The sequence below is a fragment of the Panthera onca genome, chromosome A2, assembly GCF_046562875.1.
Source record: "Panthera onca isolate mPanOnc1 chromosome A2, mPanOnc1 haplotype 2, whole genome shotgun sequence".
NCBI lineage: Eukaryota > Metazoa > Chordata > Mammalia > Carnivora > Felidae > Panthera > Panthera onca.
The window spans coordinates 36,796,128-36,812,950 of NC_138340.1; the positions used below are offsets into that span (position 1 = coordinate 36,796,128).

A 16,823-nucleotide genomic window follows, 5' to 3' on the forward strand; every position below is an offset into this window, starting at 1 on the left:
ATGGCTTTTCCCTTGTGTTCAAAATAACAACAACAGGAAGATACACTGCACTCTATAGCAAAGTCTCTAAGCTTGTTGACTCCTAACACACTACCTCTCTGTGGGATCAGTGTTGCTGTTATTTTCCTCTTTCTGGTCACACTATTAACGTGTGAAGACTATCTGTTAATTGTAAACGTGAAAAGACTTCCCTCCATCTTTATATTGTGTGCCTTGTACAATTTATGATGGTTTTAGACAAAGTCATTGTCATAACTCACCACCTTCACGTCTTCATGGGTAAATGAACTGTTTGGAATCCTTTCAAGCAGTATCTTAGGTAAAAGTATTCTGAACACAAGGTCCTTCAGTTTTATTCATATGAGCAGGTTCTCTTGTGTCTCCAGTCAGTGTTAGAGCTGATACCATCGCTCATGACACATCCCTGGAAATGTATACCAAAGTCAAAACACATTTGCATTAACTGTTTCACGAATGTCTGCCTCTTTTCTCCCATAGGATGTATTACTCTGTGTCTTGTAGTGTACACAAAATCAGAATTCCTTATGAATTCAGGTAAACACTTGTGGGCCTAGTACTCATTGATGTGTAGTATGTTCCTCACAGCAAACATTTCCTCAGGTCCCCTACAAGACTCCCGGCATCCCCAACTCCCGAGTGGTTTCTTGGCCTTTGACAGCACTTGCAGAAAGTAGGAAGACCTCTTTCTCAGCGAGGGAAGCAGAGGGGGCAAAGTGTGGGGCCAGCAGGCAGAACTTTTTCCCAAGAGTAGCTGTCATTTCATGTGCAAAGAATGAGCTGTGTATTTGCACCCAATGTTTTTATGTTCGGAATAAGCCAAAAACAGAGCTTCTGCCATCACTGTAGTGGAAGGATGCAAGGTGATCCTGGACATGGATGTCTGCCTGTCTGGAACATGCTGCTTCATTAGTTTGGAATTACTTATTTAATCCTGTAAGAGGGGATCATTTTGTTCTAAATTCTCAGACATGGGCAGGGACATGTGGTGACAGTAGTTTAACCGCCTGCGTTTAGTTGCCTAAGCTGTAGGTGGTACCCAGTGGCAGGGACAGAGTTTTCAGGTACTGATGCTACTCTCTTGGATCCTGGTGGCAGAGAAGGGGGCAGGTGCTGACCCGTACTTCTATGGGTTTCAGCTGCTTTGGGGATTGGTTCTCTTGTGTGGCATCTGCACGTAGCTGTCTCTTCCGTTCTGCAGGGCAGTGTGGATCCGTGGCAACCTCCTCCATTAACTGGAAGATTCTGCACACCCTACTCTAGAGGTCACCCTTTGATCTGGGCACATCCACCTCCTGTACCAGGTTCGGGACCACCCCGAACCCCTCCACCTGCACCACTTGGTAAGATGATCTGGGCAGTATGAGTTGGCTTGCTAAGAACCTTCATCTAATTTTTGTTGTTGTTGAGTCTTTTTTAAAGAAATTTGTTAATGTTTATTTTTGAGACAGACAGAGACAGAGCATGAATGGGGGAGGGTCAGAGAGAGGGAGACACAGAATCTGAAGCAGGTTCCAGGCTCTGAGCTGTCAACACAGAGCCCGATGTGGGGATTGAACTCATGCACTGTGAGATCATGACCTGAGCCGGGGTGGGATGCTTGACCGACTGAGCCACCCAGGCGCCCCGTTGTTGAGTCTTGTACAAGGTGCAGAGGTGGTACCACAGATCATTGCAATGCAAGGAAAATGCCTGCCGTCATCACCACATTCCTTGAGTTTCTCATGATTGACTTATCATCCTTGTGTCATTTCCCCCACCTTGTGTTGGTACAGGTGTCTCTTGTGGAGATGGAATGGGGCTGTATGCAGAAAAGCAGGCCTAGCGCTTCAGCAGATGTGTGCCATACACAGTCCATGTGCTGGGCGGTGGGAGGCATGAGGCGCAGCCTGACGTATATCCATCCAGTTGAGCCCCCAGTCATCCACAGTTGTTTGAGGAGTTATGAAAACACCTGAACCAGGGCTTTTATGGGTCTTCATCAGAGTTTAAAGAATGGTTCTCCCTTTACCTTGGGATCGCCTGAAGCATGCGGGATACCCTGTGCATGTGATTTGGGATCTGACTGGGCCAAAGAGTTTCAGTTGCTTGAGGAATGAGGAGAGTGGTTTAGGTTTTGTGGGGGGTTTTTTTTGTTTGTTTTTGTGTTTTTGTTTTGTTTTTGTTTTTTTAATCTCTGCACAATCTACTCAAATCAGAATAAACCTCCATCCCTTCTAGGGCCTATTGCAGATCCAGATGTTGCTCCTGTGAGTAACATCAACACTGACTCTACCAACAGGACCGCGAAGGACAAGGTAAATGCTGTGGACATTTTCAGTTGTAACTCTTTGGCAAAACCCTCCTTTTTCTGTTCAGCGCTCTCTCCTGGCTTTGTGTCTGTTTTGTGTGTTGTATATGTCTGCTTGTTTTTCTCATTTTCCAAATGCACAAGCTTAACCCAAGTGTCTATGGGGTTCTCTACTTTCTGCCTGTCAACTCCTTGTGGAAGGTTTAGAACCAATCGTGCCTAGGGCTGAGCACCCAAGGGCTTTTCTGGTGTATACCTGGAAATAACCCAGGGATGAAGAGACCACACTCCACCTAGAAGTCTTTTGGCATGCCTTATTTTTTCTGGACCTCCTCAGTGTGGAATCATTGCTGTTGCTGTTTCTTCCTGTTCTGTTTCTGTCTAGGGGATTAATGTGTTCAGAAAATCGGCAGTTATCCTTATGTTTTGAAAATGCAAACTGCCTTCACTCCAAATTATATTTTTGTATGTGTCATTAGAGTGGTCTTAGACAAAGTAAATTTAATACCCGTCAACATTCAGCCTTTCTGGGTTTTTTTTTTTTTCTTTGTAAACGTGCTGTCTGGAATCCCTTTAGGTGTGCCCTGGGTATACATATTCTGAACTACAAGAGGTGACATATTTGTTGTAGAAAGCACGAATTGCAACATGCGTGGTGAAGAGAGACAATATGTAATTACCTGCATTGTAATTCTCCACTGTGTCCTTTGTGTTCACATGAGCACGTTCTCTTGTGTCCTGTGTCACTGTGACAGGTGAAACATGGAGATGTACAGCAGAAATGAAAGTGTATTTGTGTTAATTCTGTTATTTAGAATTTCAGCTCATCTTTTAGAGAACAAAAGTACCCTGCGAGTTGTATTGTATTTAACTGAGAAGTACCACTGAATGAAAATAAATTAGCTAAGCCTACCTAACATGTATAGGTAACATGTTTCTCTAAGAACATGCTTTTCGAGGTTCTCTGCATGACCTCACGATCCCCATCCCCCAACATGCCTCTGTGCCCATGGACAGCACTTGCAGAGAGGAGAAGACCTCATTGTCGGGAGAGAAGCAGATCGGGCACAGGCGGGGGCTTAGAGGCAGAGCTTTGAGCCACGATTGCTGTGATTCCATGTGTGGAGCCTGGGATTGTCATTCCTTCTCAATCCGTAGTTCTTCACATACAAATAAGCAGCCTCTGTGGTGGAGGTGGATGCGGGGTGGAAGGTGATTCTGGACGTAAATGTCTTCCTATCAGGAATATGCTATTTTATTAATTTGGTACTCATTCCATAAATCTTTTAGGACAAGAGCTTGCTGTTCTACATTTGCACACATGTGGGAACACTGGTTTGTCCCCATAGCATCCGTTCCCCACCCCCAAAGCATAAGTGGAACCCAAAGTATGGGTAGAGATTTTGGCGCTGATGCTGCCCTCTTGGAACCTGGTCGTGGGGAAGCTGGCAGGAGATGAGCACTGCTTCTTTGGTTTGCCACTTTTTGCTGGTGTTGGTGCTTTGCTCTGTCCTATGAACATAGCTTTCCTTTCTGTTGCGCAGGCCATTATGAATGCAAGAGGGCCTGGTCCTTCCCCAGGATCGCCTTGCAGGCTGTCCCCCATGGACCGCCCTTCACCACCAGTCACGGGCTATGGTCCACCTCCGTCTCCTCCACCAGCTCCTCCACGTACTAAATTTGGTAAGATGACCTGAACTGGATGAGTGACTGATAAAGCGTATTCGTCTTCTTTGTGAAAGACTTGGTGGGAATGATGTAGGGATGCTTGTGAGGGCTTGGCCATTCAACTGCAAACCTGCCTGAGGACAGTGTCACATATCTCAAGTTTCTCAGGACATAGTGTACAATGGGCTGTGTCATTTCCCTGTAATGAGGTCAGCTGTAGGTGTCTCTTGTCAAAAAGAAAGACGATTTTTACACAAAGGCTGATGTATCAGGAGTACTGGTGCCTGTCTGACAGACACAATGCTTTGAGTTCCGTGAAGGATGAGATGCACCCCTAAGTGTAGGTGCCTCAGGTGTCCCGTCTGAAAGGGGGCACATGCATTATATGACACAGACCTTGTGGTCACCATAGTGGAAGTACCAGTGAAGGATCCAGTGCAAAATAGGAGAAACTGGAATCATGCAGGAATAGAAGGGAAGTTGAGCACAGTAAGCAGAGTTTGAGGAAGTATAGAGGGGAGGGCGTTGGGGTCAGTAGGATGGACTTGGAGGCCATTTCTGGCAGGGCCCACACACTGGGAAGGGAGCATGAGGACAGTGTGAAGTCTGCAAAGGACTGCTGCACGGGTTCAACCACAATGTAGAATGTAGTCATCATCTCTGAAATGTCAATGTTACCACAGTGCACCTACTTCATAATCTAAATAAATTTTGTTGTTTCCCTTGGTTTTCTGAAGGGTCTGGACATGTTTGAAGAATGTTTTGGGAGACTTGGGAAATTAAACTTAGTCTTAGGAAACGCTTGTCTGCCTAAGTTTGTGTGTCTCAGTGAGACTAAATGTGAAGGCAGGTTGTAGATCAGCTGTGCCGCTTCCTTGGCCTTCAGCCTGAGTCAGACTCTTGTTGGGGAATTCAGGGGTGAGGAGGAGCCACCCCTGCTGAACTCTGGTCACCACACCTCTGCGTCTGCTGTCACCACCCTGCCTGCAGGTTTGCGTCTCCGAAACTTCCCTCACAGTCTCCTGAGGCTTTGCCTGTGTTCCTGCTGTTTCAGCTCTAACACCAGCTCTCGGCGGTCATCTCAGAGTCTCAGGTTTGTAATCTGAGAAACAGGGACAATGTTGGTTTCTGAGGTCAGTACGATGAAGAGGTGAGAAGCACTTAAGGAATTTGTAAAATGTATGGGAGGAGTGGACACTCACCCTTCTCAGGGTGGAAATGAATGTATCTCCACACAGAAGGTCATCAACAGATGTTCATCCAATTTCATGAAACTAAGAGTGTAATGCCTGAGGGTGAGAGGTTGGCAATCCCTGTTTCAAAACATACGGCAAAGACCCCTGTGTTTTTTCTTTTAAAATTCAGGTCCTACTTACGAAAAAGAAAAAGATAACTGTGATACTGTGTACATTCAGGGATCTATACCTAAGATTTGAAGACAGTCATAATCCCTTAGAGGTAGACACACAGATGCAGCCACACAATTAAGTGTTCATCCAAGGCCACAGATATATTGTTGAAGACAAAATACATAGAGGAGAACACAAGATCCCATTGCAATAAGCCTAAATCTCTTTGCCTTACAGGAGAATGTGAAGTTTGAAGAGGACCCTGAACTGTGACCAATAGGCTGTGGTGATGTGATATATTCAGAAAAGTTGTCTGATATGCGTATTTGACTGAATTCTTTCCCTGACCATTCCTGTCCCCTCTATTTTGTTTTTCCTCATTTCCCCTAATAAACCCATCACAGTTCTGTATCTCTGTCATTATCTGCTTCCAGGAGAATCTACGGTCATTCTGTGTTGATGTACACAGTGTGACCCCTGTATACACGGTCACAAACAGGTAGAATCTACAGTTATAGGGGAAGAAGATAAGTGTTTGAATTGTATTGACTGCCCATGTCCCGCTGGTTCCTTCTGGGGTGGTGGCCAGAACCTTCCTCCAGATCTGGTGACAGTTGTGTTTACTCGTCAATAGATCCTCACAAGCACGTGGCACTTCCTACTCACCGTGGTGTGTGGTGATCAGCAGGGCAGCTATCAGCCCCCAGGACATGGCTGATTCATGATTGCAAGAAATGGATGAGGGGTCAGCAGTGTCTCGGGTAGAACAGTGAGGAAACCCTGCATGAATCCACATGTTGTGGATTTGCCCATGTACCAGCTACCTCACGGTAGCACCAATCCAGGTGGGAGCTGAGGTAGACTCATGGTAGTAATTGTGGGTGTGAGTCTTATAATGGCCCATATTCCTCTCGGTGTTTTCTGTTTTTATCTTTTATTTTGATGCAATCTGAGCTATCAGCACAGAGCCCAATGCGGGGCTCAAACTCACAAATCCTGAGATCATGACCTGAGCCAAAGGTGGACACTTAAGTGACTGAGCCACCAAGTTGCCCCAACCCCCAGTTTCCTTTTCGAGGGCTGGGCAGGGCAGATGTCAATGACATGATACCCATTCCGCACCACCAAGAGGAGTTGGGTGTAAACATCTGACTCTTTCCGGGTCCTCAAAGCCCATGCATTCTGCCCCAGAGCCCCTGACTCCTGCTGGGCCCTCCTTCCTCCCAGGTTATGGAGGCAACCAGCCTTCCATCCACGTTGGGGTCATGGCTGGGCCACCAAGGGCTCAAAATCTGGCTGTCCACATGCTTCCCTGCGGTGGCTGGGAACAGCAGTGCTCCAGTAAAGGTCAGCATGAGCAGCTTCTCTAAACAGGATTCTCATCCACTGTGATCAGGGCCTGAGCTAAAACATGACAGGGGAGAGGGGGACACAGGAGATGTGGTGCTGTTTCCTGGACAGGGCTGCACAGAGCAGAAGGCCAAGGGCTGCTAATCTCTGGATTCTGGATGGTAGGTGAGCAGTTTAAAACACCACAGCCTTCTTTTACATCAAAAGAGAAACCTATATCTTCACCCAGCCTTCCTCTGATATGAAGAGATGACAATTATTATTTGAAGGCACAATTGTCTACCTATGAGTCTGATGGAAATGATTTCATCCATCTTCGTCCATGAAGCACTTTTCATTGAAATTACCCATATAGAGGCAGGAAATTTATACCAGATGTGTAGCTCCCTCTAGATGCGCATTCTGACCTTGTCACATTTGTGTCCTCAAAGACATTATTGACAACTTGAAAAATCAAGCTCTCCACATCAAGATGGTGACATTAGAGAATGTGGTATAAATGGAATTCCATATGTTCTCAATTAGAAATAATTTTTAATGGTGAAGGAGAAATTAAAAATATTGTCATTTTCAATTGAAATATAGTAGACTCACCATGTTGTATTAGTTTCAGGCATATATCATGGTGATTTCGTGTGTATACATTACGCTCTCCAGGTACCTCTACAAGGGTAGCTATATTGCGAAAGCATGCAACGCTTTCTTACAGGATTGACGCTATTCTATGGGCTGTACCTTGGATCCCAATGACTTATTCATTCGATAGCTGGAAGCCTGTATCTCTTTCTCAGAGGTGTCAACTTTTTTATTTACTCAAGTATTTTGGTGCTAAACACCATGACCTGTAGGTCAGCAGGTGTCAATTTGCAGTCTGTATTTCTGCGAATGCTGCTTAAAGCATTACACACGATATCACTACGTCAATAAATTCGGTTTCATTCTGCACTCAGTAAAAAGGAGAAGGAAAAGGTTTCTTTGTGTGCCAAGCAAGCCCTTCGCTAAGACCCTTCCGGATCAGGAGAACAGGCTTCACTGGACCAGCTGCACTGTCAGTACTTCCAGCTGAGCAGCCATGGCCTTGAGCATTTCAGGAATTCCCACGGCGGCCGGCAGAGGGCGCGCACGCACCACGCCCAGGGAGGGGCGGGCCTCTGCGTGGGCACTGGTGGCCTGAGAAGGCGCCCACTAGGCTTTTCTGATCCACGGCGCTCCGGGGCTGGAAAGGCTTCCTTGCTTCTGAGGACCCAGTGCCACTGAGTGTGGGCAAAGAGCCAGAGCTACGCTTCCAGCAGGTTCCGCCCCCGGGCCTGGGGGAGACCCTGGAGGCTTCGCAGCCCCTTGGCGTCTCCTAGGTGGTGGGGCTGAGTCCCGAGGCGGGGGAGGCAGGGCCTGGGCGGCTTCCCTGGAAGCGCGGGTGGTCGGTTGGCGGCACAGTCCCTCGCTTTTTCTGGGCTGTTCCGTGGTTTGTTCCTCATTTCCCCTGCCGGTATTTCCCTGGAGGATCCCTGGATTCAGGGGGTCCCGTGACGCCATGTCAGAGAGGCTGGGCTTGGTTTGTTCCAGGTTCAGGCTTGTTTCGGGGGGAGAAATCCTGACACAAATTGGGAGGAACAGGAGCTGCATTCAGTTGGGAAGTGAAGCCGCCAAATGTTGACTCTCAGAAACTTCTAGAAGAATGAGCTGGGACCCAGCTCATTTTCATAATTTGAAAATATTAGCCAAGGATACTTAAAGTCATAACAGACATGTAGCTCCCTGTAAGTTGCATTCTGACCTGTCACAAGTGTCCATCAAAGATGTTATTAGTGACTTTTCAGAGAAGCTCTCAACATCAAGATGGTGATGTTAGAGAATGTGGGATAAATGGAATTTCACAGAGTCTAAATTAGGAATGATTTTTTAAAACATTTTTAATGTTTATTTTTTTTCTTTTATTGAGAGACCCCCAACTGGGGAGGGGGGAGAGAGAGGGAGACGCCAAATCTGAGGCAGGCTCCAGGCTCTGAGCTGTCAGAGCATGAGGTGGGGCTCAAACTCATGGACTGCAAGATCATGAACTGAGTCGAGGTTGGACGCTTAACTGAGTAAGCCACCCAGGCGCCCCAGGAATGATTTTTTAATGGCAAAGAAGGAGAAATTAAAAATAGTGTAAAGGATGTCGATTATTTATTGAAATATTGTTGACACATTTGTTGTATTAGTTTTAGGCATAAAGTGTAGTCATTCCATATATCTATAAATTATGTTGTACTTAACCACAAGTGTAGCTATCATGTGAAAGCATGCAACATTATTATTACAGGATTGACTCTATTCCATTGGCTATACCTTGTAGCCCTAGGACTTATCCATTCCATAGCTGGAAGCTGGTATCTCTCTCTCAAAGGTGTCAGTTCTTTATCTAACCTAAGTATTTTGGTGGTAAACACAATTAGCTCTTGTTCAGCATGTGTAAATAGGTGGGCTATTTTTCTGTGACCCTTGCTGCAAGCGTTACAAATGATGTCATTACATAAATAAATGTGGTTTCATTCTTCACTCACAAGAAAGGAGAAGGAAAAGATTTCTTAGTGTCCCAGGCCCTGTCACTAAGACCCCTCCCAATGTGGAGAACAGGCTTATTTGCCCAGAACACCTTCAGTCCCTCAGCTGAGGGCCATGGACTTCAACGTTGCAGAAATTCCCACGCTGGCCAGCAGATGGCGTGCGAGCACCACAAACCAGGAGGGACAGTTCCTCTGGGTGTGCAGTGATGGCCGGCAGAGGGCGCCCCATCGGCTTTTCTGACCCAGGGCACTTCAGAGCATGAAGGGCTTCTGTTGCTCCCAGAGCACTCAGGGCCTCTGCCACTGCCTCTGGACAGAGACCAGAGCTGCGTTTCCAGCAGGTTCTGCCGCCCTCCCCAGGGGAGACCTTGGGAGCCTTGCAGCAACTTGGTGTCTCCTGAGTCGCCAGAGAGAAGCTGCCTTGTTGCACTGAGTGTTGAGGAGAGGGCCCTGGGTGGCTTCCCTGGGCACTGGTCAGTCGGTCAGCAGCACAGGCCCTTGCATTTTGTGGGCTGTTCCCGTGTTTCATTCCTCACTTTCCCGGACAGTATTTGAACAAGACGTATTTTATTAAAGGACCCGTGGATCGAGGGGTCTCACGACATCACATCATGGATGCCGTGAATGGTTTGTTCCAGATTCTGGCTGGTTTCTAGGGAGAAATCCCGACAGAAATTCAGAAGACCGGGAGCTGCATTCAGTTAGGATGTGAATACATGAAATATTCGTCTCAGGACCTTCTAGAAGAATGAGCTGGGACCCACTTTCCGAGTCCTGCTGGAACCAAAGACCGAGGTAAGGGCACAAACTGTCCCCCACATCTTTCATGCTTTTACAAATTTTCATGGTTATTTCTCCAATTAGTGAAGTGGTTGAAAACTACAGAAAACCTGGTAGGTAGGTGTCATTACCCTTAGGTTATTTCTGAGTTTAAATTCCAGGTGGTAAAGGTAGAGTGTAATATTAGTTTCAGGTGTAAATAGAGAGCAACACTTGCACAAGTCACTGGGTGCTCATCCCAGGTGCACGTCTTAATCCCCATCACCTGTTTCATCCATCCCCCCCACCCCCACCCCCCGCCATCCCACTGTGGAAATCCTCAGTTTGTTTCCTAGTTAAGAGTCTGTTTGTTTGTCACTTTCTCCTTCCCCCAATCCCCCCAACCCCCGCCCCCTTTGTTTTGTTTCATTTCCATGTGTTAGTGAAATCATATGGAATTTGTCTTTGACAGGCTTATTTCACCCAGCATAACATTCTCTCGCTCCATTCACCTCATGGCAAATGACAAGATTTCATGTTTTACAGCTAAATAATATTCCATTCCATATACTACATCTCAATTTCTTCATCAGTTGATGGAAACTTGGGCAGTTTCCGTAATTTGGCTGTTGTAGCAAATGCTGCTGTATCCCTTTGAAGTATTATTTTTGTATTCTCTGTGTAAATATCACATAGTGAAATTGCTGGATTGTAAGGTAGTTCTGTTTTCAATTTTTTGAGGCATCTCCATGATGTTGTCCAGAGTGGCTGCACCAGTTTGCATTCCTACCAACGGTGCAAGAGGTTTCCTCTTTCCCCACATCCTTGGCAACACATGTGGTTTCGTCATTCACTGATTTTAGTCATTCTGACAGATGTGATGAGTTATCTCATTGTACTTTTGAATTGTATTTCCCAGAACATCAGTATTGTTGAGCATCTTTTCATGTGTCTCTTGCCTATCTGTATGTCTTCTTTGGGAAAATATCTATTCGTGTCCTCTGCCCATTTTCAGTTGGATTTCTCACTTTTTGGGTGTGATAACTTTATATATTTTGGACACTAACCCTTCATCAGATGTCGTTAGCAAATATGATCATGCTGTAGGTTGTGTTTTAGTTTTGTTGATTATTTCCTTGGTGACAGAAGCTTTTTATTTTTATGAAGTCCCATTCTTTTTGCTTGTGTTTCCCTTACCTCAGGAGATATATCAGCAAAGACGTGTGTACAGCCATTGTCAAAGAAGATACTGCCTGTGTTATCCTCTGGGATTTTTATGGTTTCGGGTTTCACACGTAGGTCTTTATCCATTTTGGATTTATTTTTGTGTATGTTGTAAGAAAGTGGTCTATTGTTGTTTTGTTTTGTTTTGCAAGTTGCTGTCTAGTTTTTCTAAAAACATGTTGAGACTTTTTTAAATGTATTTTTTTTTTTTTGAGAGAGAGAGAGAGAGCATGCAGAAGAGGGGCAGAGAGAAATGGAGAGAGAGAATCCCACGCTGTAGAGAGAATCTCTACACTGTCAGTGCAGAGCCTGACACGGGTTTCAAACTGATAAACGCTGAGATCATGACCTGAGCGGAATCCACAATTAGATGCTTCCGTGACTGAGCCACCCTTGTGCCCCAAGACTCTCTTTTTTTCATTGGATATTCTTTCCTGCTTTGTTGAGAATTAATTGACCATATAGATGTGAGTTCATTTCTGGGTTTCCATTCTATTGATTTATGTGTCTGTGTGTGTTTTTTTTCTTCCTTCCTTCCTTCCTTCCTTCCTTCCTTTCTTTCTTTCTTTTTTGCCAGGACAGTGTTCTCATCACTACAGGTTTGTAATATAACCTAAAGTCTGGAACTGTGAGGTCTCCAGCTTTGCTTTTCTTCTTCAAGTTTGTTTTGGCTGTGTGGGGTCTTTTGTCGTTCCATACAAATTTTGGGATTACTTGTTCTAGTTCTGTGACAAATGTTTTGTTAGGGTGATAGGGATTGCATTACATGTGTAGATTGTTTTGAGGAGTGTAGACATTTAACAGTATTTGTTCTTCTCATCCATGAACATGAAATGTATTCTCATTTCTTTGTGTCCTCTTCCATTTCTTTCATCAGTGTTTCATAGCCTTTAGAGTATAGGTCTTTCACCTCTTTGGTTGGGTTTATTCCTGGTATGTTGTGGTACTTGGTGCACCTGTCAATGGGATTGATTCCTTACTTTCTCTTTCTGTTAATCCATGATTCATCTATAGAAACGCAATAGATTTCTCTACATTGATTTCTGTATATTGTGACTTGTGAAACTCATGTATCACTTCTACAAATTTTTATGGGGGTCTTTCATGTTTTTTATAGAGAGCCTCATGTCAGTTACAAATAGCAAGCGTTCCACTTCTTCCTTGCCGATTTAGTGCCTCTTAGTTCTTTTTGTTGTCTGATTGCTGTGGCTAGGATTTCCAATACTATGTGGAGTAACAGTGGTGTGAGGGGTCATCCCTGCCTTGTTGCTGACCTTCGAGGAAAAGCTTTCAGTTTTTCCCCACTGAGGATGAGATTAGCTGTGGGTTTTTCACAGATGGCCTTTAGTATGTGCAGGTAGGTTGAGTCTCAATCTACTTTGCTGAGGGTTTTTATCATGAATGGATGTGACATTTTGTCAAATGCTTTTCCTGCATCTGTGGAAAGCATCATATTGTTCTTATCCTTTCTTCTATTACTGTGGTGCATCGTGTTGATTGATCTGTGAATGTGGAACCACCCTTGCAGCCCAGGATTATATCCCACTTGATCATGGTCAATGATTCTATGCTGACTTTAGTTTGAATGTATTTTCTTGAGAATTTCTGCATACATACTCGTCAGGCTATTGGTCTGTAGTTTTATTTTAAAAATTTTAAATACATTTTTAAATGTTTATTCATTTACTTAGAGAGACAGAGTATATAAACGTGAGGGAGGGCAGAGGGGTGGGAGAGAGAGAATCGTGAGCATGCTCCACACTCTCAGCACAGGGTCCAGTGTGGGACTTGAACCCAGGAACTGCAAGATAATGACCTAATCTGAAGTTAAGAGTTGGACAGTCAACCAACCAAGTCACCCAGGGGCCCCTGCAGTTTTCTGCTTTAGGGGAGTCTTTATCTGGCTTTGGTATCAGGGTAATGATGGCCTGATGACATGAATTGGTAGTTTTCCTTCGTTTTTATTTTTTGTAATAATTCGAGAAGAATAGATATCACCTCTCCTTTAAACGTTTGGTAGGATTCATCAGTGAAGCCAGCTGGCCCTGAACTCTTCTTGTGTTGGGGGAGATATTTTTTTATTAATGATTCATTTTCTTTCTGGTTTCAGATTTTATGTATCTTCCTGTTTCAGTTTTGGTAGTTTATGTGTTTCGAGGAATTTATCCATATTTCTCAGAGTGTCTAATTTGTTGCCTATAGTTTTCCCTAATATTATCTTCTAACTGTATTTCTGTGTTGTGGACTGTTATCTCTCCTGTCTTTTTTGTGATTTTATTTATTTGAGTCCTTTCTCTCTTCTTTGTGAAAAGTCTGCCTAGGAGGTTTTCAAGTTGATTCCTGTTTTTAAAGAACCAGCCCCTGGTTTCACTGATTTGGTCTAGTGTTTTTCTAGTTTCTATTATCACTTATGTCTGCCTTAATCTTTATTATTTCCTTCTTTCTGTTGTCTTTAGGCTTGCATTGTTCTTTTTCTCATTCCTTTGGTTGTATGTTTCGATTGTTTGAGATTTTTCTTGCTCTGTAAGGTAGGCTTGTATTGATATATATACTTCCATCTTAGACTGCTTTTGCCTCATTCCAAAGGTTTTTACCAGTGCATCTTCATTTTCATTTTCATTTTCATTTTCATTTGTTTCAGTGTATTTTCTCATTGATTTCCTGGTTGACCCATTCGTTTAGTAGCATGTTGTTTAACCACCCCTTATTTGTGGCCTTTATTTTTTCTTTCTTTCTTTCTTTCTTTCTTTCTTTCTTTCTTTCTTCTTTTTCTTTCTTTCTTTCTTTCTTTCTTTCTTTCTTTCTTTCTTTCTTTCTTTCGTGGATGACTTCAAGTTTCCTAGCTTTGTGGTCAGAAAAGATGCTTGGTCTGATTTCTGTCTCCGGGTATCTGTTGAGGCCTGATTTGTGACCTAGAATGTGATCGATTCTGGAGAATGTCCCATGTGCACTTGAAAAGAATGTGTATTCTGCCATTTTAGTATGGAGTGTTCTGAATGTATCTGTTAAACCCATCTGATCCAGTGTATCATTCAAAGCCATTGTTTCCCTGTTGGCTTTCTCCTCAGACGTTCTGTCTGTTGATGTGAGTGATGTGTTAAAGTCCTCTACTCTCCTTGCATTATTACAAATGAGTTTCTTTACATTTGTTGTTAATTGTTTTATATATTCAGTGATTGTATGTTGGGTGCATAAAAATTTACAATCGTTGGATCTTCTTGTTTGGTTGTCCCCTTTATTACGAGACAGTGTCCGTCTTCATCTCTTGTTACAGCTTTATTTTTTTAAATTTAAGCTTTAGTTGACGTACAGTGCATGATTGGTTTCGGGAGTAGAAATTAGTGATTCATCAGTTACATACAACGCCCAGTGCTCATCACAGCAAGTGCCCTCCTTAAAACCCATCCCCCACCCATCTCCCTCCATCAACCCTCAGGTTTTGCTCTATCATTAAGAGACTCATTGGTTTGTTACCACTCTTCTCTTTTACTCCCCCCTTCCCATGTTTTCATCTGGCTTGTTTCTTAAATTCCACAGGAATGAAATCATATATTTGTCTTTCTCTGATTGACATATTTCACTTAGCACAATACATTCTGGCTCTATTCACATCATTGCAATTGGCAACATTTCATTCTTTTTGATGGCTGAGTAATATTCCACTGTATGTATGTATGCATTATATGTACATATGTGTATACATTTATATGTATATATGTGTGTATATATGTATATACATTTGTATGTATATACGTATATATGTGTATACATATATATACACACACACCTACCCCACACCTCCTTTATACCTTCATCGGTTGATGGGACATTTGGGCTTTCTCCATAGTTTGGCTGTTGTTGATAATGCTGGTATAAATATTGGGTGCATGCAATTTCACTATTAGGTATTTACCCAAAGGATACAAAAATACAGTCTTGGTTTTAGAGTTTATTTTGCCTGATATAAGTATTGCTACTGGCTTTCTTTTGACATTATTGGCATGAGAAATATTTCTTCATTCCCTCCCTTTAAGTCTGCAGATGAGTTTAGGTCCAAATAAGGCTTTGTAGGCAGCATCTAGATAGGTCTTGTTGTGTGTTTGTTTGCTTGCTTTTTTTTCTTTTGTCTATTCTGACACCCTACCCAATGTCTTTTGATTGGAGCATTTAGTCCATTTACATTCAGAGTAATTATTGATAGATATATATTTAGTGCCATTTTATTAGTTGTTTTGCCATTGTTTCTTGATGTTTTCTCTGATCCTTTGTTGTCTGTATCACTTTTGGTCTTTTCATTTCCACTCAAAGAGTCTGATTTAAATATTCTTTTCTTTTGACTTGTGGTACATTTATTTATTTATTTTTAATATTTATTTATTTATTTTTAAATTTAAGCCCAAGTTAGTTATCTTATAGTGGAATACAGTTTCAGGAGTAGAATTTAGTGATCCATCAAGTACAAAAATACCCAGTCCTCATCCCAAGTGCCCTTCCCATGCCCATCACCCATTTAGCCCATTCCCCTATTCACTAACCCTCCAGGAACCTTGCGTTTGTTCTCTATATTTAAGAGTCTCTTATCGTTTGACTCCCTCTCTGTGTGTATCTTATTTCTGCTTTCCTCTCACTATGTGTATCAGTTTTATTTCTTAAATTCCACAGACGAGAGAAATCATATGATGTGTGTCTTTCTCTGACATATTTTGCTTAGCATAATAGAGTCCGCTTCCATCCATGTTGTTGCGAATAGCAAGATTTCATTCTTTTTGATTGCCGAGTAATATTCCATTGTATCAATATACCACCTCTTCTTCATTCATCAGTCAATGGTCATTTGGGCTCTTCGCATAATTTAGCTAATTTTGATAATGCTTCTGTAAACATTGGAGTGCATGTGCCACTTTGAGTCAGCGTTTGTGTATCCTTTGGATAAATACCTAGTAGTGCAATTGCTGGGTCATTGTGTAGTTCTGTTTTTAGTTTTTGTGATAAATCTCCATACTATTTTCCAGAGTGGCTACACCAGTTTGCATTCCCACCAGCATTGCAAAAGGGTTCCCTTTCTCTGCATCCTTGCCAGCACGTGTCATTGCCTGAGGTGTTAATTTTAGCCATTCTGATAGGTGTGAGGGGATATCTCCTTGTGGTTTTGATTTGTATTTCAGTGATGACGAGTGAGGTTGAGCAGCTTTTCATGTGTGACCAATCTGGATGTCTTCTTTGTTAAAGTGTCTCTTCATGTCTTTTGCCCATGTCTTCATTGGATTATTTGGTTTTTGGGTGTCGAGTTTGATAATTCTTTATAGATTTTGGATATTAACCCTTTATGTGATATGTCACTTGCAAATATCTCCTCCCATTCCATTCAGCTGCCTTTTAGTTTTGCTGATTGTGTCCTCTGCTGTGCAGAAGCTTTTTATCTTGAGGTCCCAATAGTTCATTTCTGTTTTTGTTTCCCTTGCTTCTGGGGACACGACAAGCAAGAAGTTGCTGTGGCCAGGATCAAAGAGGTAGGTTGCCTGTTTTCTCGTCTAGGATTTGGATGGTTTCCTGTCTTACATTTAGATCTTTCATCCATTTTGAGGTTGTGTGTGTGTGTGTGTGGTTTCAGAACATGGT

At 43.1% G+C, this 16,823-nt stretch overlaps 1 protein-coding gene and 1 long non-coding RNA gene across 5 annotated transcripts in view; both read left to right on the forward strand.

Annotated features, from left to right (window-relative positions):
- Positions 1-16,823, forward strand: part of LOC132673358 (transport and Golgi organization protein 1 homolog) — a 257,878-nt gene that overhangs the window by 13,473 nt on the left and 227,582 nt on the right. The window contains exons 13-17 of one of the 4 annotated variants that reach the window (XM_078442833.2): positions 1,220-1,361; positions 2,239-2,315; positions 3,853-3,991; positions 4,967-5,069; positions 5,563-5,736. The exons of 1 other annotated variant lie outside the window; for it this stretch is intronic. In XM_078442833.2, coding sequence (XP_078298959.2) covers positions 1,220-1,361; positions 2,239-2,315; positions 3,853-3,991; positions 4,967-5,069; positions 5,563-5,572 — 471 coding nt within the window. In that variant the 3' untranslated portion in view covers positions 5,573-5,736. Of the gene's footprint in view, positions 1-1,219; positions 1,362-2,238; positions 2,316-3,852; positions 3,992-4,966; positions 5,070-5,562; positions 5,737-16,823 lie in introns of those variants that run through there. 2 more of the 4 variants (XM_078442834.2, XR_013554142.2) reach the window with 2 other exon arrangements.
- LOC144615693 (uncharacterized) overlaps positions 7,284-16,823 on the forward strand; it is a 45,648-nt gene continuing 36,108 nt past the window's right edge. The window contains exons 1-2 of the long non-coding RNA XR_013554151.2: positions 7,284-8,742; positions 9,798-10,016. This is a non-coding gene — a long non-coding RNA (uncharacterized LOC144615693). The remainder of the gene's footprint in view (positions 8,743-9,797; positions 10,017-16,823) is intronic.